General features: G+C 44.9%; 1 protein-coding gene across 8 annotated transcripts in view; it reads left to right on the forward strand.

Annotated features, from left to right (window-relative positions):
* CUL9 (cullin 9) overlaps positions 1-19117 on the forward strand; it is a 321162-nt gene that overhangs the window by 184611 nt on the left and 117434 nt on the right. For all 8 annotated transcript variants that reach the window (XR_013623648.1, XR_010984381.2, XM_068115286.2 and 5 more), the window contains 2 exons: positions 4919-5070; positions 5217-5346. Coding sequence is in view for 6 of the 8 variants with exons in the window: in XM_068115286.2 (XP_067971387.2) it covers positions 4919-5070; positions 5217-5346 (282 nt within the window). In the remaining 2 variants the exon portion in view is untranslated. The remainder of the gene's footprint in view (positions 1-4918; positions 5071-5216; positions 5347-19117) is intronic.

A 19117-nucleotide genomic window follows, 5' to 3' on the forward strand; every position in this document is an offset into this window, starting at 1 on the left:
CTAGCTAGCTGCATGGTAACTGATCGTACATCCGGGTTTCCTCCCTTTTAGCTTCATGTTAAACAGCAGTAGCGACTGTTTCAAAAGGTAATCATACATGTTTGTGGTTTATAATATTTTAGCTCACCTGGAAAGAAGTTCAGGGGAGCTTATGCGATGACACGTCGTCAGTCAGTTCGTCCGTCGGTCCTTCAGTTTGTAAACACTTGAAACTTCTCAGAAACCGCAGATGAGATTGCGACCAAATTTGGCACAAATTATGGTTGTTGTGTTGTGACTAAAGTTTGTTCACGGCATTAAAAAAAATCAGGGTCTAATGGGGGTCAAAGTGGATCCAGGCTTGACCCACTCCCCCCCTCCCCCTTCCCAAAATAGGAATTTGCTTTTTTCTCCAAAACTACACACAATATTTCGATGAAACTTGAGCACAACCTTCATCACCCGTGATGTACCAAAGTTTATTCACGGCATTAAAAAAAATCATGTCCTGAGTGAGCCTTTTGGGGGGAGGGGTTGCCCCCCAAAATAGGTATTTGCTTTCTTTTCAGAAACTGCACATGCAATTTCGATGAAACTTCACCACAACCTTCATCATCCGTGATGTACCAAAATAGGTATTTTTTGTTTGTTTGTTTAACGTCTTATGATTATGTTAGTATGATTCTACATGCTGCCCTGTTTCCTAGCAACTATTGAAATTGGTTTAAAGTACCTTTAGTCAGTGCAGTATACTGTTTATTCTTCCAGGTGAGCGCCAGGGGTATTGCCCCTATGTTTACTTCTGATAGGGGTTGTTGCCCCCATGAAACGGCACAATAAGCTGTTAACACGTACGTTAACACTGCGTTTGTTCAAGGAGGAGAAAGGAACCCCTTGGGGATTCTGGATAGTATTAGTATTAGTATTGTTTTGTCACAACACTCATATTATGCTATTATCATTAGTGTTGTTATTAGAAGCGGCCTTGGAAAAACGTCACGATAAAGCTATCTTAACACGGATATACACCTCAACACGCATCCCCATTTGCAGGGAAAACCCCCCTTGGGTAAGGGGGGGGGGGGGGCGCAAACAAATTCGCTACAACCTTCATTGTGTGCCCCTTATTCCTCCTGTCGTTTGGTTGAGATTGGATAAGTAACGACCGAATGTATCGCAGTCAAAAATCGGCAGACACCAAATTGCGTATTTAATATGTATGACGCAGTACATAGTCGATGCTTGTGGAAGAGCTCGTACATTGAACGGATCAAGACCACGGCCTGGTCTACTGTTGTGCTTTCCTTTCTCTCCCACTCTTGTCCTGTTCCCTTTATTATATGTTTTATGTGTTAGCTCTTACTCGAGCCTCGACTTAGTATACAAAAAGAAGAAGACATAACAGGAAAAAATAAGCAGCAGAAATGGGAGTGGTGAGGGGAACACCAACAGCAGAGTTGAAGGCCAAGAGAGAGGGAGAGTTGGACAACAATGTGTGTGGGGAGGAATGGGGGTCAGGGAAGGACATATAGCGGTGGACAAGATGAATACAGATGGAACAACTGGAAATTTGTAAGGCGGAGGGTTTGCGGTGGGGTTAGCGAGGGTAGAAAAGATCAAAGTTTTGGATTGGGGATTATCTGTGATGGTGGTGAGCAGCTGTTTTACATACCTGGAGGGGAGAACGAGATTGATGAGAATGTGGAAATTGTTTCTATGAGTTAGAGAAAAGAGGAGTAAATGACTGGAGGTGAGGAGTGATCCTGAATTTATTGAGTTTCACCAGAAGAGGCTGGATTGTGGACCACGTGAACCCTGCAGAAACCTAGGGGAGAGGACAAAGCACAGAAAGAGCAGGGGTGCAAGACCAGAAGGGTGCAAGGATTCTTTTCTGTGTGCAAGATCAGAAAGGAGGTGATAGAAGACAGCTGACCGACCTGTCCAAGATGGCAAAGTGATAGGTCCATAGACTCAGCTTCAGCACAGGAGATTCCAATGATCTTGATGGCTTTGGTTTCCATGGCGTTAAGCTGAGCGAGGCAGGGGAGCCAGACCAAAGAGGAGAGCAGTACTCCATCAAGCTGCAGATGAAGGTGGATAGGAGCTCAGGTGTGCCAAGGAAGGATTTCGTACCATGGATGATGCCCAGTTGGCGACTAGCTTTGGAGGCTAGCTTTCAAATATGGTTTGTCCACCAATGATCATGGTTTTAATAGTGAGACCCAAGAGTTTGAGTGTCTGGACTTCCTCAAGAGGATTGAAGATAGGGAGGGGACGGGAGTTGCCAGGCGGTCCTTTCAGAGAGAACGGCCCTGATTCTGTCTGGCATTGAGCTCTTCTTTCCATTGTTGGGTGAATAGAAGCAGTATGTCCAAAGTAGAGTGACCTTGTCTGAATCCAAGTTGATGATCTGAGATGAGGTCATTATAGAAAAGGAAGGATTTCATATCAACTGTGATGAGATGAAGGATTCCATGACCTTACTGATGATTGGAAGTGAGATGATGGGTCTTTATTATTTGTAATGGTGATTGCTCCATTCACAGACTATATAGTCTTCATCAAGGCCAGGCCTTAATTAAAATAACTGCATAGAGGGAAAAGTGAGGAAAGAGAGAGCACAGTCGAAGAGTTTTTGAGGAAGAAAGAGCTGTCGTAAAGGAGATCAGTGTTTGCACCTTTTTATGCAATGCAGTGATGTTGGCGGATTTCCTCGCAGATGGAAGATGACCGAGCACAAATGATAGGGTGAAAAGGGCAGAGAGCGGATGAGAAAGAGCAGCAGAGCAGTTCTTTCGGACACCTGAACTGATGCCAACCTGTCCATTAGCAGAGTCAGAGTCGAGGGTTGAAAGACCATTCTCTTCCTTCTCAGGTGCTAAAGATAGAGTTGAGGAGCAGTTGGGTACGGCTGGGAATAGTGGGTACAGAGAGTAAGCGGTTGGGGAAACAATCTTTGGAAGCACATACACATTTGGGGCATTCAGCCTTCTCACGATTGGAGTTGACTGTGGTGCCATTTGAAGAGATGCAAGGGATGGAAGGGAAGCGTACACCACAGACAGGCTTAAAAAGGTGGCACCAGGTTTTAGAGGAGGGAGACAAGTTTGAAAGGTCATTATTGAGGTTGGAAAGATGTTGTTTTCTGGCTCTACTGAGAATGGACACACATTTGTTGTGGTCTTTGTGGAATGCACTAAGATTGCCTTCATTTGGATATGCCTTCCAGGAAGAGAAGGCATGTTGTTTCAGAGCAACTGCCTCACCACAGGATTCAGTATTATTAGTACCATGGGCAGCAGGAAGAAGGGTATGATCATTTAAGATGAGATGGGATGAATCTGTGCATGACAGAGAGCGTGATTCTGTGGAAGAATTCCCAGGCTTAGTTAACAGCAGTAGATATAGGAGACCAGTCCTGAAGATAGATGCCTGTTTGCAGTCCTTGCCAATTTGCTTGAATGAACTGCCAGACTTGCCAGCGTTGAGGCAGGTCTCTGAGAATTGCCAGAGATGTTGACTCTCACAAGAATATGATCAGATGAACCATTTGAGGCAGAGGAAGAGCAGCAGGCATAAGGGGTGTTGCAAAACATTTTACCTTTTTTCCCCCTGAGAACCCGTTACGGTTGTGCACGCATTCGGGGGGAAAAAAGGGTAAAATGTTTTGCAACACCCCTTATGTGGGGAAGTTTGTCAACACCAAGTCCAAAAGAGAGGATTTGCCATTTTGAGAAATCTGGGTTGGAAAGTTTTCAGACTGAGTCAGTCCCATGGAGTCACAGAAGTCCTTTGCTGAAGTGTCTTGGCTGGTGAGAGAGGTACCAACATCCAGCCTAATTGGCATGGTCACAATCGAAGCACCACATATGAGGAAAAGAGGGTTGGGATGAGTGGTTAAAAGTTTGTCCGTGTTGTCTGAGTGAGAGAGAGATAGAGATAGAGATAGGTAGAGAGAGGTAGAGGTAGAGATAGAGGTAGAGGTAGAGATAGATGGAGTTGGAGTTGTCCCAGTTTGGAGGACTGTGCACCACACAGACAAACAAGAGGTGGCAACGAGGGAAGTTGCAGCCAAAGGTACTCCTTAGGGTTGGGAGGTAAATTGTCAAGCATGGTGAGAAATGGAGTTCTTGATGTACAAGTTGGATGTACAGTCCAACTCTTCATGGTTCATGTCGAACAGTTCAGAGGAGGCAAAGCCAGGAAGACACACAAAAGAGTTAGGGACATCCTGTGGGATGAATGATTCTGTTAAACAGATGATATCCAAGCCGTCAGCAGCAGCAGGACGAGGGGGATATGGGAGTGGGCGTGCCGGGGGTGAGGATGGGAGAGGCGGGACAACAGGTAAGCCGAGAGTGTGCGGGACGAGTGGGAAGCTGAGAGGGGCCAGGACGAGGCAGAATCCGAAAGGGACTGGACAAGCATTTGAGCACAGTGAATGGCAACATTTTTACGCTTCGTTTCCTCATGCAAATGGTCCTGAGCTGTTGTTTGTTGTTTCTGGATGTCATCTTGCAGTGGTTGCTGACGATGAACATTGTGATGGTAAAGCGTGACAAGTTAATTCCATGTTTGACATGGCCTTTCTTTTGATGGTCTGACGTTTGTATTGCTGTGTTCGGATCACATCCATTGTCCAACTTGCACTGAATATCCAGTTGAGGATATGCATTGGATTGCTAAATTCGGTCTTTCATTGAGAGGCAAGCTTATTATATCTAGTCATACATTCACCTGTATGTTAGATATAATTGTGGAAAGTATCCCATTGTGGAATAACTTGCACATAAATTGTCACTCAAGTTCGGTATTAACCAGGTTCGAGTTGCTTGATATTTTGGGATATTTGCTGTACCTGTTCACATTAATATTGTGCTTATTTTCAAGCTGACTCGTTCATGAGCTCACGCTCTCTTTGGCTGGATGTGCGTTGCAGCACAGCACCACGTATCGATCCATCAGCAACCACGGAAACTGCAGTGGACCTGGCTTGGTCATGGAGAACTCATTACAAACAAAGGGCTTGTTTTGCACGTATCCACCCTGCAAATGATCATCTTACTACACTTCAACGATGTTAACGACTCGGTTTGTACTTGAACAGGCCAAATTGGCCATGATTCACTTAACAACCCATGCAACTTATCTTAAATCATTGCCCTCAATCACATTAATCATTCATCCTGACAGTTATGGCTCTCTGTTTGTTGTCTTGTTTTTTGCAATTTTAACAGAAACTTTCTGTGGATGACTTTCTAACAAATAGCGGAATCTCTCCGGCTTTGTTTGTGCCACACCTACAAATGCTCGTGGATGAAAGCAAGGTCCTGGTTTGTAAGAGGAACAAAGACGAGTCCACCAAAGGTTAGTGGAACCCATGGAGTGGATCCTCATAATATTTAATATGCTCCCTACGTTATTAGCCCCCGTTGGATTTAGTGGGTCTCGTCCGTCCGTCTGTCCATCCACAACCATATCTCGGAGATGTATGGACCAATTTTTTTCAGACTTGGCACAAAGACAATACATAATGGTATACATATTCACGTCATTTTCTTTCCAGATCAGATCCATGATGGCTGAGTGGTGGCCATTTTGTTACTGAAACGTGTCCCCGACCATTTCTCAGACATGCATGATCTGATTTGTTCAAACTTGGCACAAAGACAACACATCATATATGCAGAATATTTTGTTTTGTAATCTGACCAAAGATCGCCGAGTGACAGACTTTAACTCCGTAAAGCAAAATTGCTGAAACCACGGGGGCTATGACATTTTATGTCTTTTTCTTCTTGTTTAATATACTCTCTACATTATTTAATATGCTCCACACATTATTTAATATACTCTCTACATTATTTAATACTAGGGCATGCCCGTACTATATATATATCTAAAATTATATCCCCCCCCCTCTATTTACATGAAATGGTTTGGTGCATGAAATGTTTTGGTCCATTCGCAACGCCAAAGCGAACGGCGAACGCTTTACATGAAATGGTTTGGTTCATGAAATGTTTTGGTCCATTCGCAACGCCAAAGCGAACGGCGAACGGCTTGCGAGTACAGTGACAACCCCCCCCCCCCCCCCTCTATTTACATGAAATGGTTTTTATTAGTTTTAAAACATAGTTTAACGCCAACATAGCGGCAACATAGTTTGCAAACGTGAAATAAATGAATACGCTCTCAAATGTGCCATCCGAGGCAGAGTGTGTTCGCCACGTTCGGCACACGTGATAGCTCGCTGCTCTCTGATTGGTTGAATCGTTTTTTGGACATAGCTCGGTAAGTAATTGTCCGATTAATATGAAACCTTGAAAAGGCACATCCTCGGGTCCCCAGCAATATACCTGGCAAGTTTAAAGTATATCGGACCCGTGGTTGTCGAGAAACAGCGGTCACAGACAAACAAACGTACAAACAAACACACAGAGATTACTGGAATTATAGATAGATTCTCCCCACATTATTTAATATACTCTCTACATTATTTAATATACTCTCTATATTATTTAATATACTCTCTACATTATTTAATACTAGGGCATGCCCGTACTATATATATATCTAAAATTATATCCCCCCCCTCTATTTACATGAAATGGTTTGGTCCAAAGCGAACGGCTTGCGAGTGGTGACAATCCCCCCCCTCTATTTACATGAAATGGTTTGGTCCAAAGCGAACGGCTTCCGGAGTTTGGTAAAGAAATCGCCATCGCGTGCACAAACGCGCAGGAAAGCGAATGAATCGCAAATTCGTTTTTATTAGTTTTAAAACATAGTTTAACGCCAACATAGTTTGCAAACGTGAAATAAATGAATACGCTCTCAAATGTGCCATCCGAGGCAGAGTGTGTCCGCCACGTTCGGCACACGCGATAGTTCGCTGCTCTCTGATTGGTTGAATCGTTTTTTGGACATAGCTCGGTAAGTAATTGTCCGATTAATATGAAACCTTGAAAAGGCACATCCTCGGGTCCCCAGCAATATACCTGGCAAGTTAAAAGTATATCGGACCCGTGGTTGTCGAGAAACAGCGGTCACAGACAAACGTACAAACGTACAGAGATTAGTGGAATTATAGATAGATACTCTCTACATTATTTAATATGCTCCCCACATTATTTAATATACTCTCTACATTATTTAATATACTCTCTACATTATTTAATATACTCTCTACATTATTTAATATACTCTCTACATTATTTAATATACTCTACACATTATTTAATATGCTCCACACATTATTTAATATACTCTACATTATTTAATATACTCTCTACATTATTTAATATGCTCCACACATTGTTTAATATACTCTACATTATTTAATATACTCTTGTCAAAGAATAAACACTTTAGTTGGGCTCAAAGTACAATTTATTTGTCTATAGAGTTGACAGCATCAAAAAGGAAACAGATACATGCACAGAGGGGTGCTACATGCGCTCAGTCGCATGAAGTCACTCCTAATAGGGCTCTCGGAGCCTTCAGAATATATACTCATTTCAAATGGGTAGGGTGTGGGGTGTGGGGGGCGAAAATGTGGCACAGATGTAGAATTCTGATCAGATAACATACGAGTGACTAATTTCCAGGGATATTGGAAAAACAAGTTTGACAGCCAAGAAAATTAATGTGCTAGAGAAAAACATATTTGAGATAAGAACACGTATTAAAGCAAAGAGAACCATATGGGGAGTCAGTTCCCAGCAGACGTGGAACCGATGGGAGGGTGAGTTTATGATTTCATAGGGCCAGGCTCGTTACGGTGTGCATTCTTCAAGACTATAAACTAAGAATATGTCCTTCGGACAAGAAATAGTACAGCTTTCAGTTAACAACAAAATAATGTGTGCATTTTGTCTCGCCATTTTGTCTCAAGTACAATTTGAACAAAATTAAAAAGCATACATCCACAGTACATTCGGACCCCGCTATTCGCGGTTCCGCTATTCGCGGGTTTCGCGTATTCGCTCGCGGTTGATAAAATGTGACCTGTTTATTCGCGGAAAAGTGTCCCGCAAACTCGTGGTTTTGTTTTTTCCTATTCGCGACTGTGTTCCACAAATTCGTGGTTTTTCAGGGGCGCAAAAAAAAGAAATTCACGAGCCGCTATCTTGACATTTATAAAACCTATTTTTCACCAGCCATGCACAAAGCAGCTCGACTTACGCAAAAAACATTTTCTACGAGCCGCGAACGAGCATGACCTGCTTCTAGATTCGCTGCCCTATGCTTTGCGTTTTCATTGACCTTTTCGGATTATGGTCGACATTCTCGGAATTTGCCTCACCATTCGCGGATTTTGCCTCTCTATTCACGGTTTGGTCCTCTATTCGTGGATTTTCGCAACTCGGGAACCTATCCCCATTTTTCCATTGAAACAATGCCCCCCTATTCGTGGTTTCGCAATTCGCTGCATTTTCCTGGAACATATCCCCCACGAACAGCGGGGTCCCTCGGCATTAATGTGTTTACCAATTATTCACGATTAACATAATTATTTAATTATAAGGCTAACCCCCGCTCTAGCAGGGAAAACGGCCTTAAAATGCATGTTGTTGTTGTTGTTGTTGCAACATAATTATGTTCAATACTCAAAATACTTCCACACTCTCTACATTATTTAATATACTCTCCACATTATCTACCATATAAAACACTGTGTGTGTGTGTGTGTGTGTGTGTGTGTGTGTGTGTGTGTGTGTGTGTGTGTGTGTGTGTGTGTGTGTGTGTGTGTGTGTGTGTGTGTGTGTGTGTGTGTGTGTGTGTGTGTGTGTGTGTGTGTGTGTCCCTTCATAAGGGTATGTTTTAAAGGCTTTGAGTAGTGCTTTAGGATTCCCATTCCAGCTCGACCAAGACCTTTCGAAGACAGTAGTGTGGTCAGTGGAATATGGTCTGTACACAGGATAAATTTCCGACCCCACAGGTAAGTACGCCATTTCTCAGTTTCCCAGACGCAGGCAAGTGCTTCCTTCTCCACTGTAGAGTACTTGCGTTCGCATTCTGTGAGTGTTCGTGAGGCGAATGCTACTGTTTCCTCTGTAGAGTCCTCATGAAGTTGAGTGAGACTGCTACGAGTCCATAATCAGACGCGTCTGTGGTCACAATGGTGGTCAGAGTAGGGTCAAACAAAGCAAATGCGGGGCTGTTAGCAATTGTTTTTTTTTTTTACCCTTTCAAGTTGAGTGTGTGCAGCATCAGTCCAGGAGAAGTCAGCATTCTTGCGCAGTATGGCATGGAGTGGCTCCACGACTTCCACATAATTTGGAATTCATTTGGAGTACCAAGAAGTCAAACCCAGAAAAGAACGCAGAGCAGATGCATCCTTTGGGGATGGTGCTTGTGTTATTGCCACCACATGTTCTGTGTTTGGACTCATGTCCTTTCCTGAAATCAAGTGACTCAGAAAAGGAAGTTCAACCTTCCTGAAATGGCATTTCTCATAATCCAGTTTTAAGCCTGCTAGTTCAATATGATTCAAAACAGCTTGGAGGCGTTCCTCATGTTTCCCAGGGGACAAAGCATACACAATTATGTCATCTAGGTAATACTGTACACCCTCCTGTCCAGCTAAGATCTGTGACATCATTCGCTGAAATGACCTGGGAGCAGAAGCAAGACCATATGGTACACGGTAATAGCGGAAAAGTCCCTCGTGTGTTATGAAAACCGCAAGGTCTCTGCTTTCCTCATGCAAGAGCACTTGATGATATGCACTCTGAAGATCAAGAGTAGAGAACATTCTCGCTCCACAAAGTTCTGCGAATCACTCCTCATTATGTGGGAGTTGATGTCTGTCTATTACGATCACCTTATTGGGTTCATGAAGATCTGCGCACAGTCGTATACCTCCTGTTTTCTTATGCATAAGGACAATTGGTGAACCCCATTCAGAAGAGTCAATTCTCTCAATGATAGTTGAGACTTCAAATGACACTTCAAGGGTTTTCACTTCTTGTGAGACAGCATCACAGACAGCAAAAGGTAAGCGACGAAGCTTCTGCTGGATTGGCACCACATCAGGCTTTGTCTTTACTCTGTGTACAAATCCTTTTGCATAGCCCAGAGTTCCCATGGAGTTAGGATTAGATGTCTGACAAGCCGATGTTTGATGAACAGAGGTACTTCGCACTGGTGCAGGAGTAACACATCCATTAACAATATTCAGTCTGAGAGCAGTGAAAGGTCCTTGCCAAGTATAGGTGTTCCAGAAGGCACAATGAAGAAATCAGCAGGCACAGAAACATAGTTCTGTCACACCTGTACGTGAAGACAACCAACCACAGTGATTGATTTTTTTCAGGTAAGTCACCAAGTGTAATGTTGGTTCTGCAAAAAGTACACTCTTGAAATGCTCCAGGTAGGTAGACTGGAAGTATTTAAACGACTGAACCTGTGTCCACCAGTAATTTAGTTGGGCATGCCTGTTTTAGTTGAGCATGCCTGTCCATCAGGTGTGCAAAGACGAACATCACAAAATAGGGTTCCTCCAATTTGTTCAGCTGCATGTTTGTTTATGCTAAAAACAGTCACATCTGGTACAGTCACTTCACGCACTTGGTATTTGTGGTCTTTACTGTGACATACTTTAGCAAAATGTCCAGTTTACCACACTGCCTGCAATTTACGTCTTTTGCAGGGCATTTGGGGTAATTGGCTACGTGCATTGCAGATCCACAACGATAACAGGTACTCTCTTGGCATACCTGTTGAGCCTGTGAAAATTTTGGGTTTCCAGATTCATTTGATGTGTCCCTGTGTATGGGGTCGCTTCGGTATTGCTCCACTCTGGTTCGTGCAGGTATTGTATTTTCATCCTGAAAGGACGTTGATGTGCGGTCTGTAATCGCTTTCACTTCCGCCATGGCCAATTCGATTTGTCCGCCATTACAAGGGCTTTCTGCAGTGTAAGCTCCGGTTCCAAAAGGAAATGTTCACATGTGAGCTGTAATGGTTTTTTCCACGAGCAGATCTCGTATCATTTCATCAGAGAGATCTCTAAACTCACAATTAACCGCGATCTCACGTAAAGCAGCAACCAACTGAGCCGTCGATTCACCCGGACTTTGTGCTCGCTGACGAAACTTATATTGTTCGAAGATAACGTTCACTTTTGGCATGAAAAAAGCTGTTAATGTGGCGAGAGCAGCAGAGTTATTTGAAGTAACAACTTGAAGTTGTGAAGGGAAAGTAACAACCTCAGGTCCATGAAAGAGAGGAGGTATAGAAGATTTATTGTGGTTGAGTACACTGTTGGCAATCCGCCAAAATTCCCGAGAGCCAAGCCGCTGAGTCACAATGGAATTGGCTACAGAAGCAGCACATTGTTTCTTGGCATCCTCAAGAACTCTTTTACAATGGTTACTTGCTTTGCGGAACAGGCATTTGGACTCCAGAGACCCTTGCACCTGGTACTGCTTGAAATAGTCGTTGCGATGAACAATTGGAAGATCCACAAGCCGGAGTGAACCATGGATGGGAATGGACCTTCACTTGATAGGTACGTGAGGGAATATGAATGCCCATACCAGTGCAAATCCATTGGGATATTTCCTCGGCAGCCATATCAGGACCAAGACTGAAAGATCAGCAAGAAATGAACGGAATCCATCCCAATCAGCTTTCCCAAACTGAAACGCAGTGCGGTGAAAAGGATGCACTGGAGTTGAGAATGAGGAGTAAGAGACAAAAACAGAAACAGTGGAATGATCCGAGTTACCGATTGGAGGCAGGACATCGGTAACACAATCACCTGGGTTAGAACATAAAAAGAGATCAAGCAGGTGTCTTCCATCAGAAGCACGGTCAGGAATATGAGTGGGAGAGGAAATAATTTGGGTGAGGTTTTGAGAGATTGAGCAGGTATCTTCCATCAAAAGCATGGTCAGGAATACGAGTGGGAGAGGAAACAATTTGGGTGAGGTTTTGAGAAATTATAGGCATCGAGACCAGGAGGGTCGGTATTGTGAGAGGACCAACCACTCCTTGTGGTGAACGTTGAAGTCACCAAATACCATGATGTGTGCAGAAGGGTGGAGTAAAATAGACCTGTCAATGCTGTCTGAGATTGCATCGAGCGCGGCATAAGAAGATGAGCGATACAGAAAGAAGAGATAGGTTGTTGAATGCAGGAGAGCAAGGCGGAAACACATAAACTCGTGAAAGCCCCTTTCAAGAGAATCTTCACGAGCTAAAGGTAGAGAATCCTTAACATGGATGCCAACATCATGAGAAGGAGGGTGATCAAGTCGGTGAAAAATGTAACCAGGTAACTTGAAAGAAACAGAGGAGATGCCACTGTCCAACGGACAGAGGCAGCAGGTCAGGTGAGTTAAGCTTAACAAAAGATTGCAAAGCAGAAAAGTTGGAGTGAAAGCACCCGTCATTGGAGAAACAAATATTAAATGGATCCTCTTGAGCAATTCCGGTCACCTCAAATTCTTGGGTCTCACTGTCAGCCATGATCTTTCTTGGGCAAACCACATTTCAAAGTTGGGCTCCAAAAGCAGCAGCTGACTGGCCGGTGGCCATCCTCGTCGTACCAAGTCCTTCATTGGCTCACCTGAACTCCTATCCACCTACAAGACGTTCATCTGTAGCTTGATGGAGTACTGCTCTCGCCTCTGGACTGGCTCCTCCGCTCACCATGTTGCTCAGCTTGACGCTGTGGAAACGAAGGCCTTCAAGATTATTAGAATTTCCGATAGTGAAGCTGAGTCTATGGGTCCATCACTTCGCCATCACAGATAAGTCTGTGGTCTATGTGTCTTCTCCCACTTCATTTCTGAAATTGTGCCCGCTGCTTGTTCTGTGCAATGCCCCCCCTCCTGGTTTCTGCAGGGCTCACGTGGTCCACCATCAACCCACTTCTACTAAAACTACCTAAATGCAGGATCACTGCTTACCTCCACTCATTCAATCCTCTTTTTTTTCTCTCGTGTGGAATCAACTTCCACATTCTCTTCAATCTCATTCTTCCCTCCAGGTTTTCAACACATCTTCTCACAACCATCTCAGATCTTCCCCAATCCAAAACCATGATTTGTTTTTACCCATGTTAATCATCCCACAACCCATCCCAACTCCTCCTTCCAAATTTCCAGTTCTCTCTGTTGAGAGTTTCCATCCGCATCCATCTTGTCCACCCCATGCATTCTCTCCTGCCCCTCTTTCCTCCCCACACCCATTGTTTGTGCAAATCTGCCACTATCTTGGCCTTCAACTCTGCTTTGGTGTTTCCCTCCTCTCTCTACTGTTCCTTTTGTCCTGTTGTTTCCTGATCTGTTCAGTGTACCAATTCTAGGTCTTCCACGAACCTCGACTATGTACACAGTAAAAAACAATTCCAATAAAAGCGCGATATCTCAAAAGGTTATGGACGGATTTGGACAAATCTTGGTGGACAGGTTGGGTGTGTATCAAGGATGAATTGATTCGTTTTTGGTGAAGATCAAATTCCGGATAAGGTTACGCTTTCACCCGTCTGTCTGTTTATCTGTTTGTGAACAGGATATCTTAAAAAGTTGTGGACTGATTCGGTCGAAATTTCGTGGAGAGGTTAGGTATGCGACAAGGACGCAATGGTTAGATTTTGGGGAAAATCCAGATCCGAATCTGGATCCGAGAATTTTATAAAGTGATTCTTCATCATTGAGTGACATGGCTAAAACAAATATATAGCACAACAACAAACAACATGCATTTTAAGGCCATTTTCCCTGCTAGAGCGGGGGTGAGCCTTGCGGTGCCCATGACAATCTTTTCCATTTTGCCATATTTTCTGCATCTCTCCTTGTTAACCCCCTTGCCCGCATTTCTTCTTCCACCATTTTTAGCCAAGTCTTTCTCGGTCTCCCCGTCCTATACTTCCTTCTACATTCATTTCCGTCACTCTTCTCAACCAGTCCCTTTCATACTTCCTCAACACATGACCAAACCATCTCAACCTGTTCCTCTTCACAGCATCAATCACAGGCTCTATTCCCATCATCTTTCGCAATTCATCATTTGTCTTCCTCTCTCTCAACGATACTCCGCACATCCACCGAACCATTTGCATTTCCACCCTTTCCAGCCTTCGTTGCTGCTCTACATTCATGACCCATGTCTCGCTTCCATAAATCATAACACTTCTCACACATGCAGCATACACCTTTCCCTTCAGCTTCAACGGCACTCCCCTCCTCATCAGCACGCCACTCAGTTCCCGAAACTTCTTCCATGCACATCTCACTCTCGCAACCGTTGCCGTGTCTGATCCACCTTCTCCATTCAGCAAGTCTCCGAGGTAGCAAAATGTTTTCACACCTTCCAGCTTCACGCCGTCTCCAAGATCCAACTCAACATTTCCTCCATCTGTAGCTCCCTCTGTGCACACCTTACATTTGAATGTAGCTGCCACACTGGTTAATGACCCTCTCAGACCACTACATTTTTGATGAACCCACTCAGCGCACATTGTACATTGAATGGAGTTCACTCCGACACCCTTCCTGCACATGGCCACTTCCCAGTTCTTTCCACCTCACCACATGCTTTACCACTTGCCATCACCTTTGCCTTTCCTATATTCACCTTCAGACCTTTTGTCTCCATACATTCCTTCCACTTGTTCATCTTTTCCTTCAGTCCATCCATACTTTCCGCAATCAACACCAGATCATCTGCATACAACAACTCCCACGGTAAACCCTCCTTTACGTTCTGAGCCAGCACCTCCATCACAGCTGCAAATAGTAGTGGACTTAGTACCGACCCCTGATGCACTCCCACCTTCACCTCAAACTCACCACTGTTCCCGTCCTTCGTCCTTACAGCTGTGCGCGCTCTTTTGTACATTGCCATCACTACTCTGATCAACCATTCCTCCACTTCTAACTTCCTCAATGCCAATGTCAATACTTCGCGTGGAACCCTATTGAATGCTTTCTCCAGATCAACAAACCCAAGAAACAACTTCTTCCTCTTCTCCATGTACTTCTCCTGCAACTGCCTCACAATAAAGAGCGCGTCTGTCGTTCTTCTTCCTGGCATAAATCCAAACTGCATTTCGTCGATCTTCACCTTCTTCCTTATCCTCCTCTCCAACACCCTTTCCAATACCTTCATTCCATGCTCCAATAACTTTATCGCTCGGTACGAGCCACACTCCAGAGGGTCACCTTTCCCCTTGTATAGAGGGGTGAGGGTACTCAGTTCCCAATCCACCAGAATGCGGCCTTCTTTCAACACCAGATTACAGATCTCTGTCATTCTTTTCACACCCTAACTTCTCCTGCCTTCAACATATCTCCCACAACTCCCATCGGCCCTCCCGCTTTTCTACTTTTTTTTTTTTTCTTTTTTTTTCGTATACAAGATCGAGGCTCGTGAAAGAGCACATTAATCACACACAAAGAGCACTAACATTAATCACACAAAAAGACAAACCGACACACAAAACACAAAAAACAAGGGGAGCGGCAGACAAGATGGGGAGAGAGGGGGAAGGACACAAACACAACATTTGAGAGCAGGGACATCGGGAGGACTTGGGGGGAGGTGGGAGAGGAATAAAACATATGAACACTGCAAGGACTCTGGGGTGGATTACCAGGGGTAGAAAAGATCAAGGTTTTCGATGGGGGAAGATAAGAGATGGTGGTGAACAGCTGTTTTAAAGACCTGGAGGGAGGAGTGGGATTGAAGGGAGTGGGGGAGTTTGTTCCAGAGGCGGGAGAAAAGGGGAATGAAAGAGTGAAGGTGAGCAGAGAGCCTAGACTTTGGGAGTTTAACCATAAGAGGGTTGCAGGCAGATCTTGTGCGACCTGAAGGAATATTGGGGGGACAGAGCACAGAGAGAGCTGGGGGAGCAAGGCCGGAGAGGAGTCGGTAGAAGACAGAAAGACCACCAACCTGCCTGCGGTGAGTGAGTGAAAGGCCCTCGGAGTTGACTACATCGCAGGAGATTCCAATGATTCTGAAAGCTTTGGCCTCAACAGCGTGAAGCCGAGCAAGGTGTGAGGCAGGAGCACCGGCCCAGAGGGGGGAACAGTATTCCATTGAGCTGCGGATGAAAACCTTGTATGTGGTGAGGAGCTCAGGTGTGCCAAGGAAGGACTTCGCACGACGGAGGATGCCCAGTCGGCGACTGGCTTTGGAGGCCAGCTTGAAAATGTGGTTTTCCCAAGAAAGATCATGGCAGATAGTGAGACCCAAAAGCTTGAGCGACAGAACTTCTTGGAGAGGATTGTTGAGAAAGTAGATGGGAGGGTTGTCCAGTCGGTCCTTTAGGAGAGACATTGTAAGAGTGTGAGATTTGTCAGGATTGAAAGACATGTTCCACTTGTTTGACCAGTCTGTGATTTTGTCCAGGTCTGCAGAGAGTGAGGAGGCTGCAGACTGCCGATCTGAGGGTTGAGGAATGGAGCGGCAGATAGTGGAGTCATCAGCAAAGAGATAGAGAGGATTTTCCAGAGAGTCGGAGAGGTCATTGATGAAGACCAGAAATAGCACAGGGCCCAGAACACTGCCTTGGGGAACTCCAGCCAGAACAGGAAGGGAAGATGAGAGAAATCCATTCAGGGCCACACGTTGCCTACGACCAGAGAGGAAATCTGCAAGCCATGAGTGGAGATTTCCCTGAATACCATAGGAGGTGAGTTTGGTGAGCAGAGCTGGGTGCCAGACCGTATCGAAGACACGTGATATGTCAAGTGAGACAGCTCTGATTTCCTGTTTGGCATTGATGACCTCCATCCATTGTTGAGACAGCAGAAGCAACATGTCCAGAGTAGAATGACCTGGTCTGAATCCAAATTGATGATCAGAGATCAAGCCATTGGAGAAGAGGAAGGATTTGATATCTGAAGCAATGATGGATTCCATGACTTTGCTGATAATTGGGAGCAGGCTGATTGGTCTGTAGTTGCAAGGATCTGTTTTTGCACCTTTTTTGTATAAAGCGGTAATGTTTGCTGATTTCCAAGATGCTGGCAGATGACCTTGAGCAAAAGAGAGGGTGAAAAGAACAGAGAGAGGGTGAGATAGAGCGGCAGAGCAGGATTTTAGGACACGAGGGCTGATGCCATCTGGTCCAGTTGCAGAATCAGAGTCGAGGTTTGATAAAAACTTCTCCACCTTGTCAGGAGAGAAGGACACAGAGTCCAGGAGCAGTTGGGTTCGACTGGGAAAGGTGGGAACAGAGAGAGATGGGTTTGGGACACAAGATTTTGAGGCAAACACAGAGTTGAGGCATTCGGCTTTGTCACGTGCGGTGTCAACTGTTTAGCCATTTGAGGTAAGGGAGGGGATGGAGGGGGAACAAACACCAGAAACGGATTTGACCAGACGCCACCAGGATTTGGAGGAAGGAGACAGGTTTGAGAGTTCAATCTTGAGTATGGAGAGATAGTGCTTCCTGGCACTCCTGAGGGTAGAAACACTTATTTCGAGCTTGGTGGAAGAAACTGAGATTGCCTTCAGTTGGATTTGCCTTCCAAGACTCAAAGGCAAGTTGTTTCAGGGCAACTGCCTCACCACAAGATTCGGTGTACCATGGACGGGAAGAAGGGTAAGACAACTGAAGACGAGATGGGATAAATCTGTGCATGAGAGAGAGCAGTTTGCTTTGGAAGAATTCCCAGGAAGAATTGATGTCAGAGGCATTAGAGATGGGAGACCAGTCCAGTTGATTGATGGCTGCTTGCAGACCGTGCCAGTCGGCCTGAGTGAAATGCCAGACTCGTCGGCGCTGAGGAGGCTCTCTGAGAATGGCCAGTGAGATGTCCACTTTAACAAGCACATGATCAGAAGAACCGATTGGAGCAGAAGAAGAGCAGCAGACATTTGCAGGGAAGTTAGTCATAACCAAGTCCAGAAGAGAAGATACTCCATTGACTGAGATCCGGGTCGGGAAATTGACAGATTGTGTCAGTCCCAATGAGTTGCAGAAGTCCTTTGCTGAGGTGCCATGGCTGGTGAGAGATGAACCCACACCCAGCCAGCTGGCATGATGACAGTTGAAGTCGCCACATATGAGGAAGAGACAGTTTGGATGAGTTGATAGAAGTTGGTCCATGTTGTCCGACAGAGAAATGTAAATGGAGTCATCACTGTTTGGAGGACGGTACAGAACACATATGAACAAAAGGTGGGAGCAGAGAGGAAGCCGTAGCCAGAGGTACTCCTGTGGGTGGGGTGGAGAGAGGGCAGTGCAGGGAGTGTGAGGAAGAGAGTTTTTGATAAAGATAGCCACCCCACCACCAGGACGAGGATCAGGTCTATCGTACCGGAGGAGGGAGTAACCAGGAAGAGATATTAAGGAATCGGAGACATCTTGAAGGAGGAAAGTTTCTGTTAAGCAGGTCAAGTCTGGATTTTCAGAAGCAACCTGAATGGAGAGATCAATCAGGTTTGAGCGAAGGCCCCAGATGTTTGAGGTCCATACCGTTAGTGAGGAGAGAGGGGGAGCATCGGGTGCAGGACAGGGGAGGGGTAGGGTCAGATGAAGGGTGAGAGGGGGATGTAGGAAGAGCAGTTGATAGTGTGTCAGAGATTACAGAAGAGTTACAAGAAAGGGAAGGATGAGGAGGACGAAAGGTTTGATGGTGATGGAATGAGGCACAGTGAGAGTTTGTTTGAGAGGGGGCAGAGGAAAGTAGAAGGTTGGGGGAGGTGGAGGTATGACATAGGAGGGAGAGGAAGTGGGGAGGAGGCAGCTTTGAGAAGGAGGTGGGAGTAGGGAGAATTTGGGAGGGATGTTTGGGGGGGAGATTTGAAGGGGAGGGGCAAGGGGGGAGTTTAGAAAGTGGATGATTCATGAAAGATGAACATGTATAACAAATTGGGTTTGTTGTGATTTTCAAGTTAGCGATTCGTTTAAGAACGATGGAGGAGGGATGGAATGAATGAGAATTTAGAGCATGGAGTGATTTGGAATCATAAGAGATTGAATATTTTTTTGAAATGGAATGAGTTGAAGAGGAAATTGAAAGGAGCCTTTTAAATAAGAAGAAAAACAGCGTGTTGTAATAAACCACTGAATAAAACACTGAAGGGGATAGTTGAAACATATTTAAACAGAACTGTGAAGAACAATCTTATATTCACAAAAATACAAATGGGGAGAGGAAGCCGAGAG

This window comes from Myxine glutinosa, chromosome 5, assembly GCF_964187855.1.
Source record: "Myxine glutinosa chromosome 5, kmMyxGlut1.1, whole genome shotgun sequence".
Taxonomy (NCBI): domain Eukaryota; kingdom Metazoa; phylum Chordata; class Myxini; order Myxiniformes; family Myxinidae; genus Myxine; species Myxine glutinosa.